This window comes from Myxocyprinus asiaticus, chromosome 5 (assembly GCF_019703515.2).
Source record: "Myxocyprinus asiaticus isolate MX2 ecotype Aquarium Trade chromosome 5, UBuf_Myxa_2, whole genome shotgun sequence".
Lineage (NCBI taxonomy): Eukaryota > Metazoa > Chordata > Actinopteri > Cypriniformes > Catostomidae > Myxocyprinus > Myxocyprinus asiaticus.
In genome coordinates this window covers 40759849-40785448 of record NC_059348.1, presented here as the reverse complement: position 1 = coordinate 40785448, position 25600 = coordinate 40759849, and the positions used below count along the sequence as shown (strand labels likewise).

The 25600-nt window shown below is 38.2% G+C and overlaps 2 protein-coding genes across 3 annotated transcripts; one reads left to right on the top strand and one right to left on the bottom strand.

The window, feature by feature from the left end:
• Positions 1 to 13836: 13836 nt before the first annotated feature.
• On the bottom strand, positions 13837 to 23939 carry LOC127440639 (zinc finger protein 391-like). Its single transcript, XM_051697365.1, has 4 exons — positions 23543 to 23939; positions 22174 to 22328; positions 20313 to 20400; positions 13837 to 16130 (listed from the first exon to the last, which is right to left on the bottom strand). Exons 1-4 carry the CDS (start codon positions 23814 to 23816, stop codon positions 15253 to 15255), a joined length of 1395 nt encoding a protein of 464 aa, XP_051553325.1. The 5' UTR covers positions 23817 to 23939; the 3' UTR covers positions 13837 to 15252.
• On the top strand, positions 16141 to 20296 carry LOC127440660 (E3 SUMO-protein ligase ZBED1-like). Of its 2 annotated transcripts, none has more exons than XR_007897169.1 (2): positions 16141 to 17948; positions 19197 to 20296. XR_007897169.1 is itself a non-coding variant. In XM_051697384.1 (2 exons), exons 1-2 carry the CDS (start codon positions 18360 to 18362, stop codon positions 19729 to 19731), a joined length of 552 nt encoding a protein of 183 aa, XP_051553344.1. In that variant the 5' UTR covers positions 17974 to 18359; the 3' UTR covers positions 19732 to 20292. The 2 variants fall into 2 exon arrangements, 1 of the variants encoding a protein (XP_051553344.1); XM_051697384.1 differs by lacking the exon at positions 16141 to 17948 and adding an exon at positions 17974 to 18376 and having other exon boundaries at positions 19197 to 20292.
• Positions 23940 to 25600: the final 1661 nt, after the last annotated feature.

Genomic DNA, 25600 nt, shown 5'->3' with positions numbered 1-25600 from the left:
TCTCTCAAAGCATTTGCTGATGATGGGGATCAGAGCAACAGGACGCCAGTCATTTAAACAAGTTATTTTTGATTGTTTTGGAACAGGCACAATGGTGGATGTTTTAAAGCATGTGGGGACTACAGACAAAGAGAGGGAAAGGTTGAAAATGTCCGTAAAAACACCAGCCAGCTGGTTCACGCACGCTCTGATGACGCGGCCCGGAATGCCGTCTGGGCCCGCGGCTTTGCGGATATTCACCCGTCGGAAGGATCGGGTTACATCCGCTACAGAGACGGAGAGTGAACTAACCTCTGTAGCTTCAGCTGCGAGAGCTCTCTCCGCGAGGGTGGTGTTATTTCCCTCGAAACAAGCATAAAAAGTATTTAGCTCATCCGGGAGAGAGGCAGCGGTGTTCATGGCGGAGTTTTTATTCCCTTTAAAGTCCGTGATGATGTTAATTCCCTGCCACATGCTTCTAGAGTTGGTGGTGTTAAACTGTCCTTCAATCTTGCTCCTGTACTGGCGTTTTGCGGTTCTGATAGTTTTTCGGAGGGCATAACTGGCTTGTTTATGCTCCTCCGCGTTCCCGGAATTAAAAGCGGAGGTCCGCACATTAAGTGCCGCGTGAACATCGCTATTGATCCAAGGTTTCCGATTCGGATAGATCCGTACTGTTCTGGTCGGAACCACATCCTCTACGCACGTTCTGATGAAGCACATTACGCTATCAGCGTAAAGCTCGATGTCGTCATCAGAGGTGGACCGGAACATCTCCCAGTCCGTGTGATCAAAAACTGTAGCGTAGAGTCTGATTGGTCCGACCAGCACTGGATCGTTCGGAGGGTGGGTGCTTCCTGTTTCAATTTCTGCCTGTAAGCGGGCAGAAGCAGACTGGAAGAGTGGTCCGATTTGCCAAATGGTGGGCGGGGGAGGGATTTGTAGCCATCCCGGAAGGGAGAGTAGCAATGGTCCAAAACCCGGTCCCCTCGTGTGTTGAAACTAATGTGCTGGTGGTATTTTGGTGCAACTGATTTAAAATTGGCTTTATTAAAGTCCCCGGTCACAATGAACGCGGCCTCAGGGTGCGCGGTTTCCTGCTCACTTATAATCCCATATAGTTCCTTGAGTGCCCGGTCTGTGTCGGCTTGTGGGGGAATGTACACAGCAGTGATAATGACTGCTGTGAATTCCCTCGGTAGCCAGAATGGTCGACACAGAAGCATAAGAAATTCCAGATCAGGAGAGCAGAAAGACTTGATAGAATGAACGTTCCTCTGATCACACCAGGATTTGTTGATCATAAAACATACACCACCTCCTCTAGTTTTACCTGAGAGGTCTTTCGCTTTGTCCGCTCGGTGCACGGAGAACCCCATGGGTTCAATGGCTGAGTCTGGAATCTCCGCAGGCATCCAAGTTTCCGTAAGGCAGATAATGCAGCAGTCCCTTGTATCTCGTTGGAAAGAGATCCGTGCTTTCAGCTCGCAGAGCTTGTTATCCAGAGACTGAACATTTGCCAGAAGAATAGTGGGTAGCGGGGGTCGATTTGTGCGGCGTCTTACTCTGATGAGAATGCCGGCTCTGTTTCCCCTTTTCCTTTTGCGTTTCCGCGGCCGTGCTGCCCAGACAAAGGGCTCCGCTTGCGTGTTTGTAAACAGCGGGTCGGCATTTAGGAATGTGAAGTCTGGTTTACGGTGTGAAATTGCTGAACCAATGTCCAAAAGTGTTTGTCTGTCGTAGACAACATCCAAGACAAAAAAACTTAAGAATTGTGAACAAAACATTACTATGTTGTGTCGGAGCTCGCAAAGCAGCAGCCATACTCGGCGCCATCTTGAGTCCCGAATAGTCCAATGTTTTGTTCTTATCCATTCTTGGGTGCTTTTAGCTCTGTGTTTTGGGTCATTATCCTGTTGGAGGACCCATGACCTGCGACTGAGACAGAGCTTTCTGACACTGGGCAGTACGTTTTGCTCCAAAATGCCTTGATAGTCTTGAGATTTCATTGTGCCCTGCACAGATTCATGGCACCCTGTGCAGCAAAGCAGCCCCAAAACATCACCGAGCCTCCTCCATGTTTTACTGTAGGTATGGTGTTCTTTTCTTTGAAAGCTTCATTTCTTCGTCTGTGAACATAGAGCTGATGTGACTTGCCAAAAAGCTCCAGCTTTGATTCATCTGTCCAAAGGACATTCTCCCAATAGGATTGTGGCTTGTCAGTATGCATTTTAGCAAATTCCAGTCTGGCTTTTTTATGTTTTTCTTTCAAAAGTGGAATCCTCCTGGGTCTTCTTCCATGGAGCCCACTTTCGCTCAAAAAGCAACGGATGGTGCAATCAGAAACTGACATACCTTCACCTTGGAGTTCAGCTTGTACCTCTTTGGCAGTTATCCTTGGTTCTTTTTCTATCATTCGCACTATCCTTCTGTTCAATCTGGGGTCGATTTTCCTCTTGCGGCAGCGCCCAGGGAGGTTGGCTACAGTTCCATGGACCTTAAACTTCTTAATAATATTTGCAACTGTTGTCACAGGAACATCAAGCTGCTTGGAGATGGTTTTGTAGCCTTTACCTTTACCATGCTTGTCTATTATTTTCTTTCTGATGTCCTCAGACAACTCTCTCCTTTGCTTTCTCTGGTCCATGTTCAGTGTAGTGCACACAATGATAAGAAGAAAACAGCACAGTGACTACTTTTCTCCATTTAAATAGGCTGAATGACTGATTACGAGATTGAAGACATGTGTGATACTAATTAAAGAAACTAATTAGTTTGAAATATCACTATAATCCAATTATTTATTATCTTTTCTAAGGGGTACCAACAAAGGTGTCCAGGCCATTTTAGAATATCTTTGTCGAATAAGCAATTATTAATCTCTTTTCACAGCTTCTTTGCTTTATTCTATGACATACCAAAGGCATGCAAGTATACATGTTAAAATAGCTTTTAATTTCATCACTTTTCAGGAGGAATGAAGCATTATTTCAATGAGCTGTAAGGGTACCAACAAATTTGAGCATGTATGTATGTATGTATGTATGTATGTATATCTATATATCTATCTATCTATCTATCTATATATATATATATATATATATATATATATATATATATATATATATATATATATATATATACACACACACACACACACACACTATATACACACACACAGACACACACATACATACATGTTTCATGGATTATTTCATCTGCTGCCTGAACATATATACACCTTCACTTTGCCCACTCCATGCTACTCTGCATGGTTTCAGTTTACAGAATATAAGTTAAATTATTTGTGATAATCACACATCAGTACTTATTAGCAATATTAGCACCACAAACTCACACACATTACTTTCCAGGAGTTTGGAATGACAGAAAGTTTTACATGTTTTTTAAATTGCAGTTTGTGAATGCCAAATTGTGAACAATACATATAGTCTCTGAGAATACCCATGTTAGCGAATAGCCAGCTTAGTAGCCACCTAGCTCATAAACATGAACTCAAATCAGCTCTGTGTAAGTAGTTGAATAAATAATTTAGAGAACAGACAAAATCCTTACCCATTTAATGATGAATGAAAGACACCTGGGCTGGGTTGCACCAGCTGTGCATAAGATCTCACGTAAGTTGGGACGTAAAGTTCACACTAAGGGCTTAGTAATTACTAGTTAGTTTGTAACTAAGTCAGTGCTTAATTTGGTTGCACCACCTGTTCTTAAGGCAAGACTTAACTAGTAGGTTGTAAAGTAATGCGTAGTCGCAGATGACGTTTACTTGTATTGAGCCAATAAATAGCCTTCAAATTTTTACACAGAAGAGTTAAAAAGCTGTGAATTTCAGTTTGATCTTGTTACAGTTGATGTTCAAACCTTGTTTACTCACGTAACGGTCAGCTGTAATAAATTATATCCCCATTAAAATACGATACATAATAAAACAAAATTTAATTTAGCCTATGTAAATAACAATATTCAATAACTATAAAATTAATAAGGGCCAAAAATAAATAAATACTAATACAACAGGCTGTAAAAAATAGACATTTATTTATTTTACTATCCTATATATATTTTGAATTTGTTGAAACTTGACACTGGGAGACGCACCCTGAAAACTGCACCGTTAAAACAGTTTCATGCTGAAGAGCCGCTTAAAAGTAAAAATCTTTCTCTCTCTCTTAAATGTAAACGAGTGTAAATGTCAACATCAAACTGTATGTCGAAAGCCTGTCACGCAAAACATGAGCTCACTGATGTCATATAATATCAGTCTGCTTTTTTATTCCAATCATTACTCCTGGTCAGAGGCTTACGTAAATATTTAGTTTATATGTTGTGTTACATTCTACCCAAGTTTAATGGTGCAATACTCACATATTTAGTAGTGCGTAAATTGTGACTTGTGCCCATTTACACCACAACTAGGCTAAGTTGTAACTTATGTATAGCTGGCGCAATCGGCCACAGACGTCGTGTTCATTCAGTTGAGCGAGTGAAATAGCAGATGCAGATGTCACGTTCATTCAGACGAGCGAGTGAAGCGACAGATGCAGACATCACGTTCATTCAGACGAGCGAGTGAAACGGCAGACATCACGTTAATTTAGACGAACGAGTGAAGCGGAGGACTATGGCGTCACGTCAGGTCGTCACGTGGGTCACCCGTCGTGTAAGACGCTCAAAGCACAAGACGTTTGGTTACACGTTCGGTTAGGCATTCGGTCAGGCATTCGGTTATTCGATCGGACGCTTGGTTTTGGCATGGAGTTCCCGCCATAGAGGACACGTTCATTCAGACGAGCGAGTGATGCAAAGTCATAATTTTGACCCTAATGTCAGCTTTCATACCTCATAGACAGAGGCTGACACACTTCACTGAACCGTGTTGCACACTGTGTTGCAATACGTGTTAGTGAAAATGAACACAAATCACTCCACTGCAACACGTGAATGACGTGTGACATCTGCCTATACGCTTCACTGACACATGTGGTTTATGTGATGTCTGCGTCACATCTATATCTGCGTCTTGAATTTAATGGAGTAAATGGTAGAACCTTTAAAAAATCAAGACGTTGAGTGATACGTTCAGTGAGACAAGTGCGTGATGCAAAGTCATATTTTAGAGCCTAAAGGGACACCATAATGTATTGTACTCCCGAGTTAAATTCCGTAACCGTTCGCCTCTCTTGTTCAAAATAAACTGTCCTAGCTGGTAGCACTATTGCTCACGGTGCTGTACTGTATTTCCCTGCCCTGTCTCCTGCTAGAGACCAAAAGTGTGCAAGGGATGGATGTTATATAAAGAAGGTATGAGAAATCACAAAACATTTTGTAATCAAATGCTACAATTTACTTAAAGGGGTCATGAACTGCCCTTTTTTTTTTTTTTTTGTACTGTTCTCTGAGGTCCACTTATAATGTTATCAAGATTTCAAAAACATAAAAAAAAAATCATAATTTAGAAGTAATATGCTATTTTCTGTACTGTTTTGACCCCCCCTCATCGTAACACACCGTTTGAATAGGCGTGGCGGATTGTAGACGCGGAAGTAAACGCCCACTGGTGTGATTGGCTAACAGTTTTGCATATTTAAAAATGTTCAACGCCCCCGTCAATACACGTGTGGAATTGTTTTGAAAACTTCCGATGTTGAGAAATGGCAGCCGGTGAAATTCAGCCATACATGTTTGAGCCAGAGTCTGATCCCGAATCAGAAGACAACGAACCTGCACCTCAAATGGCAAGGATACTGGTAAATAATCATCTTTATTTATATTTATACTTTATGTATTTGTGAGGTAGTTAGCCTATTATATTATATTAGAGTTTAGCCGAAGACGCTACAGAAAGCTGTATGTGTCGTTATGTTGTTAACATTTATGCATATTACACGTTTTATATTTCATTGGTTGTTGCATATAAAGTTTAGATACTAGGCGTTAATACAGTTATAGCTGACAAAGGATAATTCGCGCTGCTTCGTGTAAACTAAGTATAAATGAATGTACCATTGTTTGTCAAGCTGTCGTTCTTATATTCATCGTTCATCATTTTCATTCAAGTAAAAAACTTGTTCCAAAGGACAGCTGTGTGCCAACCGATGTAAACTTCTGCATGTATGTTTGACAGCCTACATCCTTCATAGATGGACACTGCTGTGATTTAGATTAAAAACGCATAAATACTCAGTACATATCAAACGATCTGTAATAACAAAGCATTAGTGACCACGTAATAAAAACAGTTACTCACACTTGTGTTATGCGACATTACTGTCGGATCCAATATAGTCGGCACAGCATCGCCTTTTAGTTTCAATCTTTCTGAAAATCCTGCGTCGAATTGTGCCTTGTAAACGAATCCGCGGTAAAATGAAGTGAACAAAGGACCAAGTGCTCACTGACGCGGTCTTTCCTAATGTTGGGATCAGAAGGAAGGCAATGCAAAGACTGTGTTTTTTCCACAACCTGGCAATGCACAGCGTCTTGTTGTCTTCGGAGCCATCTTTACCTTTTGGTTTCTGCGTAGACCTTCGTTTGCCTCTCTCGTTATTTACCTACTAAATGCGTGAATCGGTGGGCGGGGCTAAACAGGCAGTGATGTAGAAGCAGGCGTTGATCTTCTTCTGCGGAGGCGGTGTTTAGCCACACTATTACGTAATAAATTGGCACGTTCCACATCCTGTTGTTTTGGCAGATTGGCTTCAATATAAGCTGTTTTTAGACTAACGAGAAAGTTTTACGTTCTGAAACTTACAGGATGTTTTTATAGTACAATGACCTCTTATATTTCAAAAGATCAAGATAATTTTGATTTCTCAGTTCATGACCCCTTTAATAATAATATCTCAATATGTTAAATAACCATAATGTTAATTAAGACTTTATTATTACAACTGTAATACAATAATACATATACAGAACAACCACTTTTAGTATTTGAATCAATCATATCCCTTACTAAACACTGTGTGAAAATTTTATTTTTGCCTTATTTAAGTTGGCATGTAACAGTTTGCTTAATCTTATTGCATATCTGAATAATTGCTGCAATATCATAGAGGATACATTTCCTCTATGATATTGCATTATGTTTTTTTTTTTTTTTTTTTACAGTATGTTAACTTAATAGCCAAAATACTTGGACATATGTGAATGAGAATAAACCTGAAATAGGAACGTGTTTCAGTCACAATGCACATTAATATAGGTTAGAGATGATTTAGAGACTTTTAGAATGTTACAAATGGCTATTTCTATTTAAATAAATGTTGTATTCTTCAAATGTTCTGTTTGTCCAGGAATCCTCTTGCAGCAATGCAGGTCTTTGTCATTTAGAAGTTGCTAGTTTAGGACCTGTGAGGAATCTGTTTCTCAAACTAGAGACTGTGATTTACTTGTCTTTTTGTTGTGCATCTCGTCCACTTCCCTCTCTATCCTGGTTAGAGATTCCTTTTTCAAAACAGTAATGCATGGAATATCCTTCTGAGACGAGACAAGAGAGGAATGAGGATCTAAATGCAGCCTTTTTTAATAAAGCAAAAGTAAACCAGGTAACTCAGAACATAATGAAACAAAACACAGCATAATACAGTTGAAGACTGACAAAAAAAACAAAAAAAAAAAAACAGGGGAAAACAAGGGCTTAAATACACAAGGGAAAACAAGGGAACAAGGAACACCTGGGGAAACAATCGGGGAAAACAAATCATGAAAAGAAACTACAAAGGACTACAAAACTAACAGGAAACTGGAACAGGGAACTAAACCAGAATTTCAACATAAGTCAAAACAAACAACAGGGAATATGTGACACCTTCATCTCTCTAAAACAATAGACTTCAGGAGAAAATATAATTTCAGGAGAAATGATTTTTTTTTTTTTTTTTTTTTTTGTGTGCCTATTTTTAAAACCAAAATGTGACTTGCAAGTGTAAAGCAACTTGTAAGAACGCAATACCTCAGCAAATGGGGAAAAAACCCACTGTATTGTTATTTCCGCATGGTAGCGCAACCATTTTCAATTGTTTTAATAATAAGAACATTTTCTTGAGTACCAAATTAGCACTTTAGAATGCTTTTGTAAGGAATAGGTGACACAGTATATGTTTGCCATCACAGGTAAAGAAAAAAATGAATAAATATCACTTAAAACAATTATTTCAAACTGTAATAATATAGGCAATTAATGATTTTGACAGTATTTTTGATCAATTTAATGCATCCTTGGTGAAAGGAAGCATAAGTTTCTTTCAAGAACAAAAATGTCTTTGTGTTCTAAAAATGGAAGCGTATATAATTAATTTTCATAATGTAATAACATTTTCATAAAGTAACTTGTAACATAATTCCTTGAGTAGTTTTTCGGCAAACTACTTATTTTACTCTTACTTGAGTCATAATATTTCTTAGTACTTTATTGTAAAGTGTTACCAACATTTGGTAATGACAAAATTTTTTTAGATTTGTCCCATACATTACAGGAAAAAGTAACTTGATTACTTTGTAAGACATTCATCCCAACACTGGCTAGATAGCTGCAATCTCGCTCTAATTAGTGGACATTCTCATACCTACTGAATCCTTGTATTACATACAGTTAAATTCAAATGAGTGCAACTTTTCAGAATTCAGCTCAATCTTATCAAACCATCTATTTCTATTAATAATAAGTTTCAGTGTTATTACTGAGATGAAATTAAGTGACTTTCAAACCTTCTTTTTGAAGTACTGTGTGATCTCGTTCAGTGTATCACATTTCTGGAGAAAAAGTTCAATTTACTGTGGCCATTTCAGGGCCGCTCTGCACTCTGGGCAGTTGAACATTGGAGATGGTTGTCCATGTTCCTGCATTCCCTCTATACACTGCATGCAGAAGCTATGGCCACACTCCAACTGGTGCAGATCTTTGAATATGTTTTCATACAATGTACATGTGAGAATCACCTTCAGCTGGATTTTTTCAGCCTTTTTTCTGTGTCCCATTATCTCCAGTCTTGTTTCTTCCAGAATAATGAATGTCAATATAGCCCAATGTCCACAGGTATAAAAATATAAAAAATTAAAAAAGACAGTTGAATTAACTAATCCTCTGTACAACATTAATGGAAAAATAAAGAAATGAAAATGAAAGTTGCAATGACTTGTAACTGCAGTTTAACACTGATTCTGATCAGAAGGTTGTGACAGTGGAATATGAGAATGACATGACTTAGACAAACCCACAGGCCAGACCTTCTGTGGAGGAGTGGCTCTTATACAGGTGCATCTCAATAAATTAGAATGTCGTGGAAAAGTTCATTTATTTCAGTAATTCAACTCAAATTGTGAAACTCGTGTATTAAATAAATTCAATGCACACAGACTGAAGTAGTTTAAGTCTTTGGTTCTTTTAATTGTGATGATTTTGGCTCACATTTAACAAAAACCCACCAATTCACTATCTCAAAAAATTAGAATATGGTGACATGTCAATCAGCTAATCAACTCAAAACACCTGCAAAGGTTTCCTGAGCCTTCAAAATGGTCTCTCAGTTTGGTTCACTAGGCTCCAAACCTCATAGGGAAGACTGCTGATCTGACAGTTGTCCAGAAGACAATCATTGACACCCTTCACAAGGAGGGTAAGCCACAAACATTCATTGCCAAAGAAGCTGGCTGTTCACAGAGTGCTGTATCCAAGCATGTTAACAGAAAGTTGAGTGGAAGGAAAAAGTGTGGAAGAAAAAGATGCACAACCAACCGAGAGAACCGCAGCCTTATGATTGTCAAGCAAAATCGATTCAAGAATTTGGGTGAACTTCACAAGGAATGGACTGAGGCTGGGGTCAAGGCATCAAGAGCCACCACACACAGACATGTCAAGGAATTTGGCTACAGTTGTCGTATTCCTCTTGTCAAGCCACTCCTGAACCACAGACAACGTCAGAGGCGTCTTACCTGGGCTAAGGAGAAGAAGAACTGGACTGTTGCCAATGGTCCAAAGTCCTCTTTTCAGATGAGAGCAAGTTTTGTATTTCATTTGGAAACCAAGGTCCTAGAGTCTGGAGGAAGGGTGGAGAAGCTCATAGCCCAAGTTGCTTGAAGTCCAGTGTTAAGTTTCCACAGTCTGTGATGATTTGGGGTGCAATGTCATCTGCTGGTGTTGGTCCATTGTGTTTTTTGAAAACCAAAGTCACTGCACCTGTTTACCAAGAAATTTTGGAGCACTTCATGATTTCATTTTCCAGCCGGATTTGGCACCTGCCCACACTGCCAAAAGCACCAAAAGTTGGTTAAATGACCATGGTGTTGGTGTGCTTGACTGGCCAGCAAACTCACCAGACCAGAACCCCATAGAGAATCTATGGGGTATTGTCAAGAGGAAAATGAGAGACAAGAGACCAAAAAATGCAGATGAGCTGAAGGCCACTGTCAAAGAAACCTGGGCTTCCATACCACCTCAGCAGTGCCACAAACTGATCACCTCCATGCCACGCCGAATTGAGGCAGTAATTAAAGCAAAATGAGCCCCTACCAAGTATTGAGTACATATACAGTAAATTAACATACTTTCCAGAAGGCCAACAATTCACTAAAAATGTTTTTTTTATTGGTCTTATGATGTATTCTAATTTTTTGAGATAGTGAATTGGTGGGTTTTTGTTAAATGTGAGCCAAAATCATCACAATTAAAAGAACCAAAGACTTAAACTACTTCAGTCTGTGTGCATTGAATTTATTTAATACACAAGTTTCACAATTTGAGTTGAATTACTGAAATAAATGAACTTTTCCACGACATTCTAATTTATTGAGATGCACCTGTATATCTGAAACATGTATTCTGGAATCCCCAAAGCCATTGACTGGAAATGGAAATGTAATCCCGTGTTTGCTCACATGATGTTATAAAAAGGAAAGTAAAAGTAAAAAATAAATAAATACTCTGTTCAGTTAAACATTATAAAGTATGAGGTTTAATTTTTTCCTTTTTCAATTCAAAAGATTTTTCATTACATTATAGTATTCAAAGTGAACAGATTTAAGTATTTATATATGTATTTATATGCATAATTGTTATGGCTACTATAGTATACAATACTATTTAATTAAACCCTTAGTTTTATTATTTTTATGTATTTTCTTATGTGAAAAAACACATCACCGTCTAAAAATATTGGTCTCTTTGTTTTAGCATTAATTTGTTTAAAAATAATAATAATAATAATAATAATAATAATAATAATAATTCCTTTAATCAGAGTCTTCTGAAGAATAAACGACTCTATAACCAAATACATTAATAAGCTAAAACATTTAATCATCTCTTAGCGGTTACTGGTTTGGGCAAGAGAGATTACCAAGCGAAATGGAATGCCCACATTATACTTAAATTTTTTTTTTTTTTTTAACAATGGTTATTCTGCTTGGCAGATTTGATTTGTACAACCCAAAGCCAAGGGAAACAGGCTGAGTGAGCTGAGACCTGAACTTTTGCAACAGGTGGATTTTTTTCCCAACCTGTGAGAAGGTGATGGACTCCTCTGGACAGTGATTCCCAACTAGTGTGCCGTGAAAGATTGTCAGGTGTGCCGTGGAAAATGATCAAATTCCACAAAATAAATAAATGCATGAAAAATAATAATAATAATAATAATTTCAGGGATCCAAACTCCTCACCTTTCGGAGAACATTTGTGATTGTGAAGAGCAATGATAAATGTGCAAAAGTGACTGATGTTTATACGCGTTAAGGGTCACATGACTCGCGTCATCACTGTAGAATACATTGAAGCCTAAGAAGTGACGTCACTTTATACCAGTGTTTTTCACACACACGTTTTTGCTTCACCAATAATGTCTTTGAGAGTACTAAGCAACAAGAAATATTTAAAAACTGTCCAAATTTGTGAAAAGACATTGAATGTCTCATAATTTCTTTTAATTAAATATGACCTTATCGTTTACTAATATCAGAGACCCCAGTTATTGAACTAATTTAAATTCACCAAGAAACATAAACGAGTCCTTTTATTACTTTCTGCTATCAAAACAACTGCAAGCTTTTTTCTCTCTTCCAAATACATGTTTTCAATGTTTATTATGCACACCTCCCGCTGTTTTACATTGCAAACTCGTAAAAATCGCCCGTCTGTGATGCTTTCTGCAACTCTTGTCATGTGGAGGGCAGTGCGGTGCTTGATGCTGACGTTGAACGGAGCATTGACGCCTCGACTCAACTCATGTGAAATGCACTTCACAATGACGAAAGAACATTATTGGAACTCAAAATTATTATTATTTGTCTGTTATTGTGGTCTTTTCTGATAAAAGTCATGCTCAGCAGTTTAAAAAGGCTACTGTAGGAAAATGATACCATAGATCTGCTTTGTGTTTATAATTCTTATAATGAAGTCAGTAGATTTGTAGCCATGCAAGTTTTAATTAAGCAGAAGGATGTTATTGAAACTCACTATTATTAGACTATTATTGTTGTCTTTTTGGATGAAAAATAATGCTCAGACTGAAGGAAGATTCTAGATCTGCTCTGTTCTTTTAATGCTTAAACAATATAAAGTCTCTTGGTAGATTTCGGTCATGAAGGACTCGAAATGATTCACTGACTCACTCATTGCACATTTCCAGAAGAGGTCGCTGAACTAATCAGTTAATAAAATTTAACAAATTTGTGAAACAGAAGTAAGCTTCACCAAAATAAACTTTATTTTGCACAATTGTAAACATGAATCACTAAAATAGCTGGAATTGGTGCTTTTAGCTTTTTCTTGAAAAACAAAAAAAACAAAATATCCCCAGAAAAATAAAATGTTCATGGACCAGGGATTGTCTTACCTTTTTCACCCCTCATGAGTTTGCATCCCTGTAATTTGTTGTGGCATAGCAAGAACAAATCTACAAATTAGAAAAGAAGCACATTTTTTGTTTTTCATTATCCATTTAGCACTCTTGCCACCTGTGACCTCACACAGCGTAGCCTATCCATGTGTATTTTTTTTTTTTTTTTTTAAGTAAACACGCTACTAAGACGGACAGAAAACATGGACAAGTTCTTGAAAAGGAAAAATATTGACGATGGTTAGCCTATGTGGGATAGTGGTGTGCCGTAGAATTTCCTTAGTCGTAAAAAGTGTGCCGTGGCAGAAAAAAGGTTGGGAAACACTGGTCTAGCATCACAATATGTCAAAGTCACTCAAATCCTTACACTTGCCCATTTTTCCTGCTTCGAACACATGAAATTCAAGAACTGACTGTTCACTTGCTGCCTAATATATCCCACCCCTTGACAGGTGCCATTGTGACGAGATAATAAATGTTATTCGTTGTGGCTGATCAGTGTATGTGAGGGAGAGCCTGTGAATTGGTCTCCATAATGGAATTTTACTGTGTTCCATGGACTTACTGTTTTACTTACCATTTTGCAATATTTATTGGGGTTTAACTATGCAAATGTTTTTATCCATCCTATTTATTTTATTCATTGGTGTTGTTTTTAACTCTCATTTCAACTCATTCTTATGTATTTATTAAAAGATTTTGTATTTAAGAATGGGGAGGTGAGGGTTAATTTGATTTAAAATAATGGTTTGTTCAAATTAGCAAAGGTGGGGAAATTGTGTATTTAAACCAGCCACTACTAAGGGAGAGGAAAAAAGATGGATGACAAGGTTATGCCAGAACTGCTTGAGTGCAAATATACTCCAGCCTCCATTGTTTAGGGAGGGGAGTAGGTACTGCAGTTATTACCAAAAACAGGTCTAGTTTTTAGACTTAAAAAAAAAAAAATTATGAGTGCTTTTAAACTATTTATTTGCACATTTTGCACCTCTGAGGCAATAAACATCCTTTTTGGAACACCATTCCTTCTCTCCGGTGTGATTCTCCTTGTGACCGCTCCGGTATAGCTAAGCCAAAATACAACATCCACTCATGTGGATGTGGGGTCGCTTGTTTTATGTAATAAATGGTAAAGCAGATTGGCTAAAAATAAAAGAAATCAAGAAGAGTGTAAACGTGAATACATCAGGGCAGATAAAATGCAGATACATTGGTTTTAATACATTTCTATTAAACAGATCTTTGCAATATGTTTCATTTGACTAAAACACGGATTTCCCAGGCTGAAAAGAACAATATTACATGATTTTTATGGTTACTCCTTTCAAACTGAAAAATAGCCCAACCAGCAAAGAACTGAGATTATCATTTATTTAACATGAAATTTAGATTTTGTATAAATGGAAATGAATAATGGCAAAACAGTATGTACAGAAATTGTTAATTTGAAAATATTTGTTCTTGTTTGCTATAAATGCGTTATTACATAATTACGCTTTTTAATATCAAACTAAAAACACATACACTTGACATTTCTGAATTTAAAAAAAAGGAAACAAATACACATTTATAAGAAGCTCTTTCTATTTCTAAAACTATTTAAAAGAATTAAGAGAAAAGTACACATAAAAGCCACAGTAGAAAATGGGAGCAAAAGGGTAATTGCGTTTTTTTAGCTTTTATAAATGTTGAGCTTAAAGTGAACAGATCGCACCAAAGAAAGTAGTCAACAACAAATCACTAAAAAGGAACAAATCATTGTAAAAGTAATCTCAAGTCCACTGAATACTGCAGCTTCCAATTAAATCCAGTGTGTTCATCCAAAGAAGTATTTCCAGATAGTTGAAATTGTGAAATCAATGGCTGTATGTTAAGGCAGTAAGGCCATTTGTTTTTTAGACAACTATCGGATAACCAACATCTAAGAAGCCTAGAGTTCAATATTTATGATTTTAGTTTTTACATAAACCTGGGGATCAGCCAAACCTGCTTGCGTTGGACTGCATCCTCCAATGTCCAGGACTCTTTTCCCAATATATTCAGTGACTTTTCGTTATTGAAAAATTAAAACATTTTGCACACACAACCTTCTTGTTCTTTAACAAGAACATTTTAGTTTGTATTTTTATACAGATGCAGTCTGGGGCAAAGAAATATTTTTTTCCCAAACAATTTTAACATTTACAACAGAAGAAAACTGCCCACAAACGTTTCTGATCAACATGCTAAACAACAAGTCGTTACAACCTAAAATCAGGACAAAGTGAAACATGGACATTTAGAAAATAGTCACCCTGATGTGCTTACTGCTTGTTTGCCACTGTGGGTCAGCTTTGCAAAACATTTATCTAGTGGTTCTCAGCTGAGGTAGAAATACGGTATTTTTTATTCAGTCGAAGCACACACAACTTTTGTTGATCTATTTAACAGATGGAGCTCTACCTGCCGCAGAGTGAGTGAGTCTGTGTTTCTCCAGGTTCTTATAGATCCTAAAGCCCTTAGAGCACAGGCTGCAATTGAATGGCTTTTCACCAGTGTGAAAGCGCAAGTGAGCCTTGAGATTGTTCTTGAGACGGAACCCTTTTCCACAGTGGGGGCAGCGGTGAGGTCTCTCTCCAGTGTGGAACCTTTCGTGTCTTCGCAAGCTTTTCCGTAAGGCAAACGTTTTTCTACACTTTCTGCACGAATATGGCTTTTCTCCTGTGTGAAAGCGCTCGTGCCGCTTTAGGATCTTCCTGCGTTTGAACTTTTTGCCACAAATTTTACAGCCATAAGGGTGGACACCCTGCAGACGCCAAATACCGTTCCCGCACTCTGTAAAGCAGCACAGTCTTCGTCCAGTATGGACACGCTGATGAGCTCTCAGATCTTTAGGTATAGAGAAGCATCTTTTGCTAGAACTGTTTGTGCTTTTCTTTACGCCACTTGACATCATCAGAAGGTTTACAAGTTGCACAGAGCAAGGCCGTAACAGTTTGCAATCGAAAGGCATTTTGCTGAGCTGGAAATGAACCTTTACATCAGAACCTCCTTGCCTGACCTCAGTAGCACTATTACCTGATGCCTGGTTGAGACTTGTGGGCTCAGATGTGTTTTCACTGGACTGAGGAAGTTCTATGTAGGGTGACTTTTCAACAGAGGGTAAAGAATTAACTTCCATAAGACCAAGGTCCCACTGCCCTAGAGTGTCTGTAGAAAGCTCTGCACTGGGAACAAGAACGGAACTGAACGGGTGAGCCTCTGGATCTATCACAGAAGATGAAGTGGACTCCGCAAGGGCACCAAGTCCTTGAAGATCTACAAAAATGAAATAATTGCACAAAAACAATTCAGAAATTTGCTTTATTGTTATTAACATTCAGGTATTTGTTTGTTTACAGCTGTGAACAAAGTGTGTAATTTATTCGAAGTTAAAAGATTTCTCCAATATCTTTTTCATAGCTTAATTTCCAGAGACAACTATAAGCAAGCAAGCCATTTATAAGTTTGACTTCTCCGAAAAGTTTCAACATGGCAGCACTGACTCAACCAATAGTGCAAGTTTGGGGCTGGACTATATGTTTTCCCAACCAATGCAAGACAGGCAGAGTGGTAATGCTAGTGGCACAGAGATTACACACTTCAGCTTTAAATATGAGGTTAATTCTTTTTTTTCTATTTTTTTGTTGTTGTAAATAATCTTTAAATTAATAAAGCATCAAAGAGTTTGTTGTTGGAAACAGAGTTTATGAGGTAAACAATTTATGTTTTCAGCTTATGTAGTAGGGATGTCAATGATTAATCGTTAATCGGTTAATTGCCATTAAGAATTTAACTGATTATAAATGTATTAACCGACAATGTATATGTACCATTTCTCCGGAGCACACATAGCCTATGTTAACTTTTATACCACACGAGGGCGTACTTCACATTTGCAGTTGAGAAAAACTACTGCCGTGCCATAAAGAAAGAAGTGGACAGTAAATGGTTAGGCAAGATGAAGAGGGCAAATCGTAGTCCAGCGTGGGAGCATTACACTGTAAAAGAGGTCAATGCTCAATGTAAATATTGCAACACCGTCTTAAAATACAGCTCATTATTTTAAGAGTCATTGTTGTACCACCTGAAAAGTCAGCACCCGACGGTTGCAGTGCAAGTTGAAAGTGGAACACTGTCCTCCTAACAAACTATCAAGCTGATGTTAGCTAGAAGAGGCTGTAGTGATGTGCGTGCAGAGGCAATAACTCAGAGGCTCTGCTTTATGGTGGAAAAGGACTTGATGCCTATAAGCATGGTGGACGGTGAGGGATTTCGTGAGCTACTGAACTACATTGAACCAGGCTATCGCATCCCGTCAAGAAATACATTTACTAGCCACATTAAGAAGCGGTACAACGAAAAGAAAGACTATCTTAAGGCACAGTTATTATCAGCCGACAAGGTGGCTATAACGACTGACTGTTGAACTGCGTTAACTGCAGAGAGTTATATCACAGTTCATGCCACTACATCGAAGACTGGCATTTGAAATCAGCGGTCCTGCTAACCGTGGCCATATCAGTCAGACACACAGCAGACAAAATAGCTGAAAAGTTGAACGAGGCTGAGCGGACATGGGGGCTAGCTGGTCAAGTGACAGCCTGCGTCCATGACAATGCAAAAAATATCGTGGCGGCAAACAATCCCACTCGTGCTAACTGGCATTCTGTCCCGTGCTTCGCGCACACTTGAAATTTGGCCATTAATGATGGATTTGCCAGCTATGTGCACCGGGTCATTGCTGCAGCTGGGAAGCTGGTAAGCCACTTCAATCATAGCATCATTGCTACCAAAGCACTGGAGAGCAAGCAGCAACAAATTTCTGTGCTGTCTGATTGCACAGTGACCAAACTCCAAGATGCCAGAGGGTTTGGAACTTAAAGCTGAATACTGGCAGCTTATGGAGGATGTAGTGCCAGTCTTGGGAGCACTCAAGTGTGCCACTACCATTATGTCTGCCGAAAAAGAGGTCCCAATCTCCAACACGTACCCAATCACCTTCAGTCTGATCAATTCCCACCTACTAAGAAAAGAGGGTGACAGAAGCCAGCTCGTGGAGTTAAAGTCCAGGCCTCGCTGGATGAACGAATGAAGGTAATTACCTGCACTAATTGCATTGCTTATTTTAACCTAGTTATCCCGGATTATTTCATCGTTGCAATGTAATTTTTGCAGAAACTTGTTGTTACGCCCTGTCCTCTCAATTTGTTTGAAATCATTTATTGGCTTAGTCCGAACTGCTACTTAAAGGGGACCTATTATGCAAAATTCACTTTTACATGGTGTTTGAACATAAATGTGAGTTGGCAGTGTGTGTACACAACCACCCTACAATGATAAAAGTCCACCCACTCCTCGTTCTTATATTTCTATTAATCAAAAAGTGTCTCAAAATGATTGGTTTTCATTTCATTAGAGCAGACCTCGCCCATGACTGGCGACGGACTCCACCCTAATATCATAGATACTCCGGAGTGATCTACACACAGTCCACCATTTTTTTCCATGCTGGAGCATCTACGGTGAGAAGAATAATGTCTCAGCTTCGTAAGCATCATAAGTGTTCTGTTGTTGGCTGTAAAAATGAACATAAGAGTCTTCATGTACTCCCGGCATCAGAGCCACTGAAGACGCAGTGGACAAGTTTTGTTTTTGAAGCAAATGTGCCCCAAAACATACCAAAATTCTTGTATGTTTGTGCAAATCATATTATACCGGACTGCTTTGTGAATGAGGGTCAATATAAAATGACAAAAATTTGATTCTCAAGCATGGATCAGCACCAACTGTTCGTTTTCCAGCTTTATATCCTGAAGATTTAAGTATCGCACTTTATATTTTGTGAATTGCCTTTCCGAATGTGCTTGTTAGCTGATTCCATGGCTAATGCAGCTAAAGTTACCATTGTCACTGACTGTATTCACGGAGACCAGAGCTATGTCGTTATTTTTACGCTTACCGTCTGTATAATTCATAACCGCACTTTTATTATGCACAATACAGTAACGTGATTGTCTTTATGAAAACTATGTATGTTTTCTGTGAACATAAGAGTTATATTAAAAGTGGAATGAGTGGTTCTGATTTGTTGTTGCTGTAGTATCCTTCCAGAAAGGGGGCGGGGAGCAGCAGCTCATTTGCATTTAAAGACACATGAAAACAGCGTGTTTTTGATTCCACCCAAAAAGAGGCATATACAACATGGTGTAATAAATGATCCGTGGGGTATTTTGAGCTGAAACTTCACAGACACATTCTGGGGACACCTGAGACTTATATTACATCTTGTAAAAAGGTCAATAATAGGTCTCCTTTAAACATAGCTTTTATTTGTGTGCACAGGTTCAGTCCCCGGACTTGGTGTCATCGCCACAAACACCTTGGATTTCTTACTTCAGAAAATAGACTACTTGCCAATGCTAAGCTGCTAGAACTGGCAGCAGCAGTGCCATTTGATGATGTGACCACCGCTACTGATGAACTGATTTACGTCAGCAGAGATGAAGACGGAGGAATACCAACCTCTGATGAACAGGAAACTGCGACTCGGCCGGAGGACAGCACTGCTACAGCCATGGTACTACTCCTTGGGGACCAGTACTTTTCAAATGCATCCAGCAGTGCTGAAACCGAGGTAAAAAACTTCCTCAGCAACAAGCCCACTCCTCTGGATGTAAACCCCACTAACTGGTGGAAAGCGAATGCGGAAGGATTCCCGAGGCTGGCCAAGTTGGCCAGGCAATATTTGTGCATCTCAGGGACATCCGTGCCATCAGAGAGGGTGTTTTCTGCAGCTGGACTTACAGTGAACAGACTGCGTGCACGACTCACCCCTGAACGCGTAGATATGCTCATTTTTCTAAATAAAATCCAGTAGGCCTTGGTCTTAAATGTTGTGGTGAGTTTAAAAGTATTTTACCGTGCTCACAACTCACTCCTGCTTGTGTAGATATGTTAATTTTCTTAAATACAAACCAGTAGGATTTCAGTTTATTGTGGAGAGGTCTTTATTTTCCTTTTATACAGCACTTTGTTTATTTAAAAAAACTTTGCTAGTCTAGAAATGGCAGTAGTTGTGCCCCATTTGACATTGTTTTTTTGGCGGCGCCATTTGTTGAATTAGGACAGGCGTAAATGAGCAGCCGTTTCGAGCGAGAGCCTTACTGTTTTATTAATTTGTTAGTTTAAATAGTTTGTGCTTCATATTGTTTCACATAACTAATGTGCTGCTATTACTGTTTAAATAAATAATTAGAAAAAGACATGTGTTTTGTGTCTTATTATTAATGATTAACAGATTATTGATTGTTAACATGTTCAACTATCGGTTAAGGAAAATGCACGAAATCTGCAACCCTATTATGTAGTTTAATATGGTTAGTTAGATTAATAAAATAAATTATTTGCAATGTATAAAAAAAGAAAAAAAAAAAAGAAAAAAGTCTGGTTTCGGTATACCATTTTCCTGAATTGTCCCTTGCTCCTTTAAGTTACCAGTCCATGGTGTGTCGCAAATTAAGCTATCTCCTCTCCCTACAGCAATCCCCTGAAAGACAGTAAGCAATAAAGATTACTTCAGATGTAACAACATTTTTGTAACAAAATAACAACATATTTGTCTTTGAAAGAAATTGATGATTCTGTTAACCAAAGATGCATTAAACGGATCAAAAATACTGCCAAAAACAATAGTAATGTTGCAAATTACTGTTTGAAATAAGTGTTTTCAATTTTTACCCATGATGGCAAAGCCCCATTTCCAGCAGTCATTACAGTCTATTATGGAAATACTGTCACCGCACCTCAAGAAATCATTGTAATATGCTAATTTGGTACTCAAGAAACTTTTCTAATAATCAGAACAGTTGAAAATTGTGCTTCTTTATTTCCAGATGCTGAGGTACAGCAATTACAGTGCATTCATCAAGTATTCAGACCCCTTCATTTTTTTTCACATTTTGTTATGTTGCAGCCTTATGCTAAAATGCTTTAAATTATTATTTTATTTTTTTACATCAATCTACACTCCATATCCCATAATGACAAAGCAAAAACCTGATATTTGATAGTTTAGCAAATGTATTAAAAAGACTGAAAGTGGAGTGTTGCAGTGATGGTTGTCTTTCAGCAAGCTTCTCCCATCTCCACACATGATCTCTGGAGTCTTGGTCACCACTCTTACCAAGGCCCTTTTCCCCTGATTGCTCAGTTTGGCCAGCTCTAGAGTCCTGGTTGTTCAAAACTTCTTCCATTTAAGAATTATGGAGGCCACTGTGCTCTTGGGAACCTTCAATGCAGTCGAAAAAATTTTTGTAGCCATCCCCAGATCTGTGCCTCGACACAATCCTGTCTCTGAGCTCTGCAGGCGTTCCTTTCACCTCATGGCATGGTTTTGCTCTGATATGAATTTTCAGCTGTGAGACCTTATATAGACAGGTGTGTGCCTTTCCAAATCATGTCCAATAATTGAATTTGCCACAGGTGGACTCCAATCAAAGTGTAAATACATCTCAAAGATGATCCAGAGAAATGGGATGCACCGGAGCTAAATTTCAAGTGTCATAGCAAAGGGTCTGAATACTTATGTCAATGTGATTTTTCAGTTTTTTTTAAGTTATCAAAAAAAAAAAAAAATTATTTGCCATTATGGAGTATGGAGTGTAGATTGATGTGATTTTTTAAAAAAAATGTTTTAAGTATTTTAGCATAAGGCTGCAACATAACAAAATGTGAAAAAAATGAAGGGATCTGAATACTTTATGAATGCACTGTATTTAAATAAAAATTGTAATTTGTAACATTATAAATGTCTTTACTGTAATTCTTTATCAATTTTGCATCCTTGGTGAACAGAAGCATCAATTTCTTGCAAGAAGAAAAATGTATTTGTGTTCAAAAACATTTGAACTGTAGTGTACACTATTTCAACATTCATAAATAATTCCAAACTCCAGTAAACAAATCTAAATTGTTTAGATGCAAAGAAATACTGAGTCAAAGAGGCTATGTAAAATATTAAAATAATAATAAAATATAATAAATAAATGTATAAGGAAAACGTTGAGGAAAAGTTTTCCATTAGTGTAAAGGAGCCCGAGCCAAAAAGAAAGCAGTGCAACAGTAATTATATCTGTGGGCATGTGTGAATAGGACTAAGTAATTGCAATTACCCCAGGTTTCCTTCAGTCAAGCATTATTGGCCATATCCTGTTGGAGGGATTGGCATCTAATTTGGTTTTATTAACTGTATCCCACAGAATGCAATGCAATTGTATGTTTACCAAAATCTAATAATAAAGTGAAAATTAGCGGCACCTACATTTTCTTTGAAAATGGTGCACGGAAGATCAACCATGCATTGCAGATCCACAACTTCTGGGGACTCCTTGCAGAGACTTTCTGAGGGAGACAGCCCCTCCTCTCCTGTGGATTCCTGCAGACAAGCTCTGCCTCTGGCACTGGACATGCACTCATCTGAAAATGCAGGTTGGGAGTGGGACATTTGGGGTAGGCGCAGGAAACAATACATTACAACCTGGAAACTCGAGGAAGCTGGTCCATGTCAAATACACTGTTTTTGGGTTGCTGACAGCACATTATTTAGGGTTGAAGGGGCCCTTCACACAGTACGCGTTTTTGCGTCCGTCTGTGCTTTTTTATTTTTATTTTTTTTATTGTTTTTCAATGTAAACATGCACCAGATGGACGTTTTTGACCGTTGCATTACAGCGGCCAAGGGGTGCACAACACAACAAAATTCGCAAAGTATCCAAGCTGAAATCACAACTAAATTAAGCCACAACAAAACAAACGTAAGTTACAACAACAAACTTATCAGAAAAGGCTTAATTTCATTGTGTTCTGGCTTAATTTTGTTGTGTTATTTCTGATGTGGCTTAATTTTAGTTGCGTGGCGGCTAAATATTGTTGTGCTGAGGGCGGCTTAATTTCATTGTGCTGTGGCTTTTCTGTTATCTTCAGCCTAAATTTCGTAATGCTGTGGCTTTTCTGTTATGTTGTTGGGTTGTGCACCCATGAGCCACCATATTGCAGCGCGGTTTGCGGTGTTTTCACCACGAGCGCATGAAATTTTAAGACGCCTTGTCATATTTAAAAGAACTTTTGCTGTTTAAAACACGTCTCGAGACACCTGCGTTCTGCTCTATTTGTTGCGCAAGGACGCGTTCGATGTGAACGACCCCTTCTGACCAGAAAAAAACAAAAACGCTTGAACTTTAATACTTCTATGTTTGAAAGAGACGTAAAAGTCTTGACATCGAGCTCACAACTGCTTGAACTAACAATAAACACAGATGCATAAACTCTGTTATGCAAACCTGTTATAAATGTAATAATATGATGTCACAGTATTTTGTTATTATTACTCAAATACACGCCATAAGCAGGAGAAGCATTTGCATCAAACTAAGCAAATATCCGTTATTGCAAGGCGGATTTCTACCATGATCAGTTAAACGCTACTGTTGCATAAATTGCATAAAACTACTTTGCGAGGGGCACTTGTGAATACACCGTTTCGGTTTATTCCTGTTAAATTAAACAAACGTAAAAAAAAAAAAAAAAAAAAAAAAAAAAAAAAAACACACACACACACACACACACACACACACACACACTAGGCTACATGCACAGCTAGTGCACTGGTTGGGTTAAGAAAATAAACATACCCTGATGCTGGGATAGCAATGTCTCTTCCACCTGCACACCGACGCTGCAAACCATCTTGTCAGTTAAATTAGTCAATGCACTTTCCATATGAGCCCTGATGTCAGGTACAGATAGCACATTTTCTTTGATCCTAGGATCTCTGTTGACTGTGCAGCCATGGGACTCCTGTGAGCGTCCTTCGAAAACTTTCGTTATCTCCACGACGGCTACCTTCAGTAACACCTCCAAAACCGCAGCCACCTCTGCTTGAAATCTAGACACTGACTCTGACATTCTGCTGGCGGTGTGAACATGCACAATATTAATTACAAATCGTAAACATATGGATCAGACGGGCAGTCGTTTATAGTCATAGCCACATGGCTAAGATGGAAGTGAAGGGCGTGTCTGCTGACATTCCACGATGACGTATGCACGTACTACACTGGCTGGCGCCAAATCCAGACGTCGCTCCAGGTTGTAGTCCTAAAACCATTTTCTAGAGAAGGGAAATTTCCTATGGGTTTTTACAATGGTTGTGTTGGATTTATGTGTAGAATCAGTTCTGTGGTTAAAATTATTCGAAGAGACTTTCACGTTTTGTTATACAACATTAATTAAACAGTCATTCCTCAAATGTAATTTTGAAGCTGCTGTGCTTTTTTTTTTTTTTTTTTTTTAATATTGCTCATAAGTTCCTTATTAAGGTCTACATCTACCACAAGCAAAAAAAAAAAAAAAAAAAAATACATGTGCCTTATGAAATGGACAACCGTTGTAGTCTTTATATAGCAACTTGTTAGCAAGATACTTTTTTTAAAAAAAGCACAGTATCTTCAAAATTCACGTTTGAGGTATGACTGTGTGTAATTTATGTTGTAGAACAAAACGTGAAAGTCTCTTTAAGTAGCTTTTACCACAGACCTGATTTTACTCATAAATTCAAAACTACCATAGGAAATAGAGTGCAACAATGCCCACCCACTTTTTCAGCCATCTGGGTTCTGGAAGTAACCCCATTCATTTCTTCCATAGACTTTTCATAAAGTCCTTCATAAAAGAGTTCTAAGCCACGAACCAGACCATCCAGCTCTGAAGTGTATCTCAACATTACAAACTTTGTTATGAAACAAAAAAATATTTGAAAATCGGACGAAAAGACAAAGGTACAAGACTGTGTACTTACCGTCTTTCATGAGGGCTCGAACTACAATCCCATAAAGCATTGCGAATGAGGAATTCGAATATGAAATGAAGGAACTATATATAAAACTGTTGATTTTAGGTTGTTGATTATAAGTATAGAAATGATATTTTACGTTTGTTGGGAAATATTCCAATATATACAAACATATAAGTTGGAGGGTGAAGGGAGACTGATCATTTGCGTTATTCACAGTGCATCATGGTAGCTGGCGGGCCATGCTTGTCCATGCTTGTTTGGCGGGCTTTCCTGGCTGCAACTGAAGCATATGGCTTCAACATAAGCATATACCTTCAATGAACAACTTCAAATCTCACTAGGTCTGTCTTTAAAGGTTTGTAAGTTATTGTTAAAAATCAATTAATCTATGGAATTTTCTGGGGGGATTTTTACTTCCAGACTGTTGCAGTCTATTGCTGAGGGAACCCACAGCGAATCAGCCTTCCGGGTGACCTACAAATTGACACCAGGGCTAATCATTTGGTTTTTTGTGGTGTAGCGGTCAAATATGACCATTTCGCCTTGTTTTTGTCTATAAAATGGCATCCTTAGTCTAATTAGCATGAGTCTTTGTTCCTTTTAGACTAACCATTTCATACTGTTTTACTTAAACATAAGCTTACAGAGTGTATTTAGTCTACGAAGTACCCCTTGTCCTGTCTATATTTGCACTGCACTTGCTGGAATAAAAATAAACCAAACTTGAATAAAACTTGATTTAATCTGAACATGCCAATAGCCTATAACTACTCTTTTTATTACTAGCCAATTAGCCAATTTTAAATTATTTTGTAACATGCAGAGCTGGGTGATCATAGCAGTAAAATACACTAATGAGGCAGAATTCAGATAAAATTACAGACACAAAATTCTG

What these genes read in the sequence shown, in the direction of transcription:
- LOC127440639 (XM_051697365.1), bottom strand. Translation starts at nt 23,816, where the DNA reads ATGTCAGAGTCAGTGTCTAGATTTCAAGCAGAGGTGGCTGCGGTTTTG. An exon ending in ATTGCTATCCCAGCATCAGG is followed by an intron (nt 22,329 to 23,542) that starts GTATGTTTATTT and finishes CTGCATTTTCAG; the next exon opens with ATGAGTGCATGTCCAGTGCC. An exon ending in AGGGACAATTCAGGAAAATG is followed by an intron (nt 16,131 to 20,312) that starts GTATACCGAAAC and finishes TCATTTTTGTAG; the next exon opens with ATCTTCAAGGACTTGGTGCC.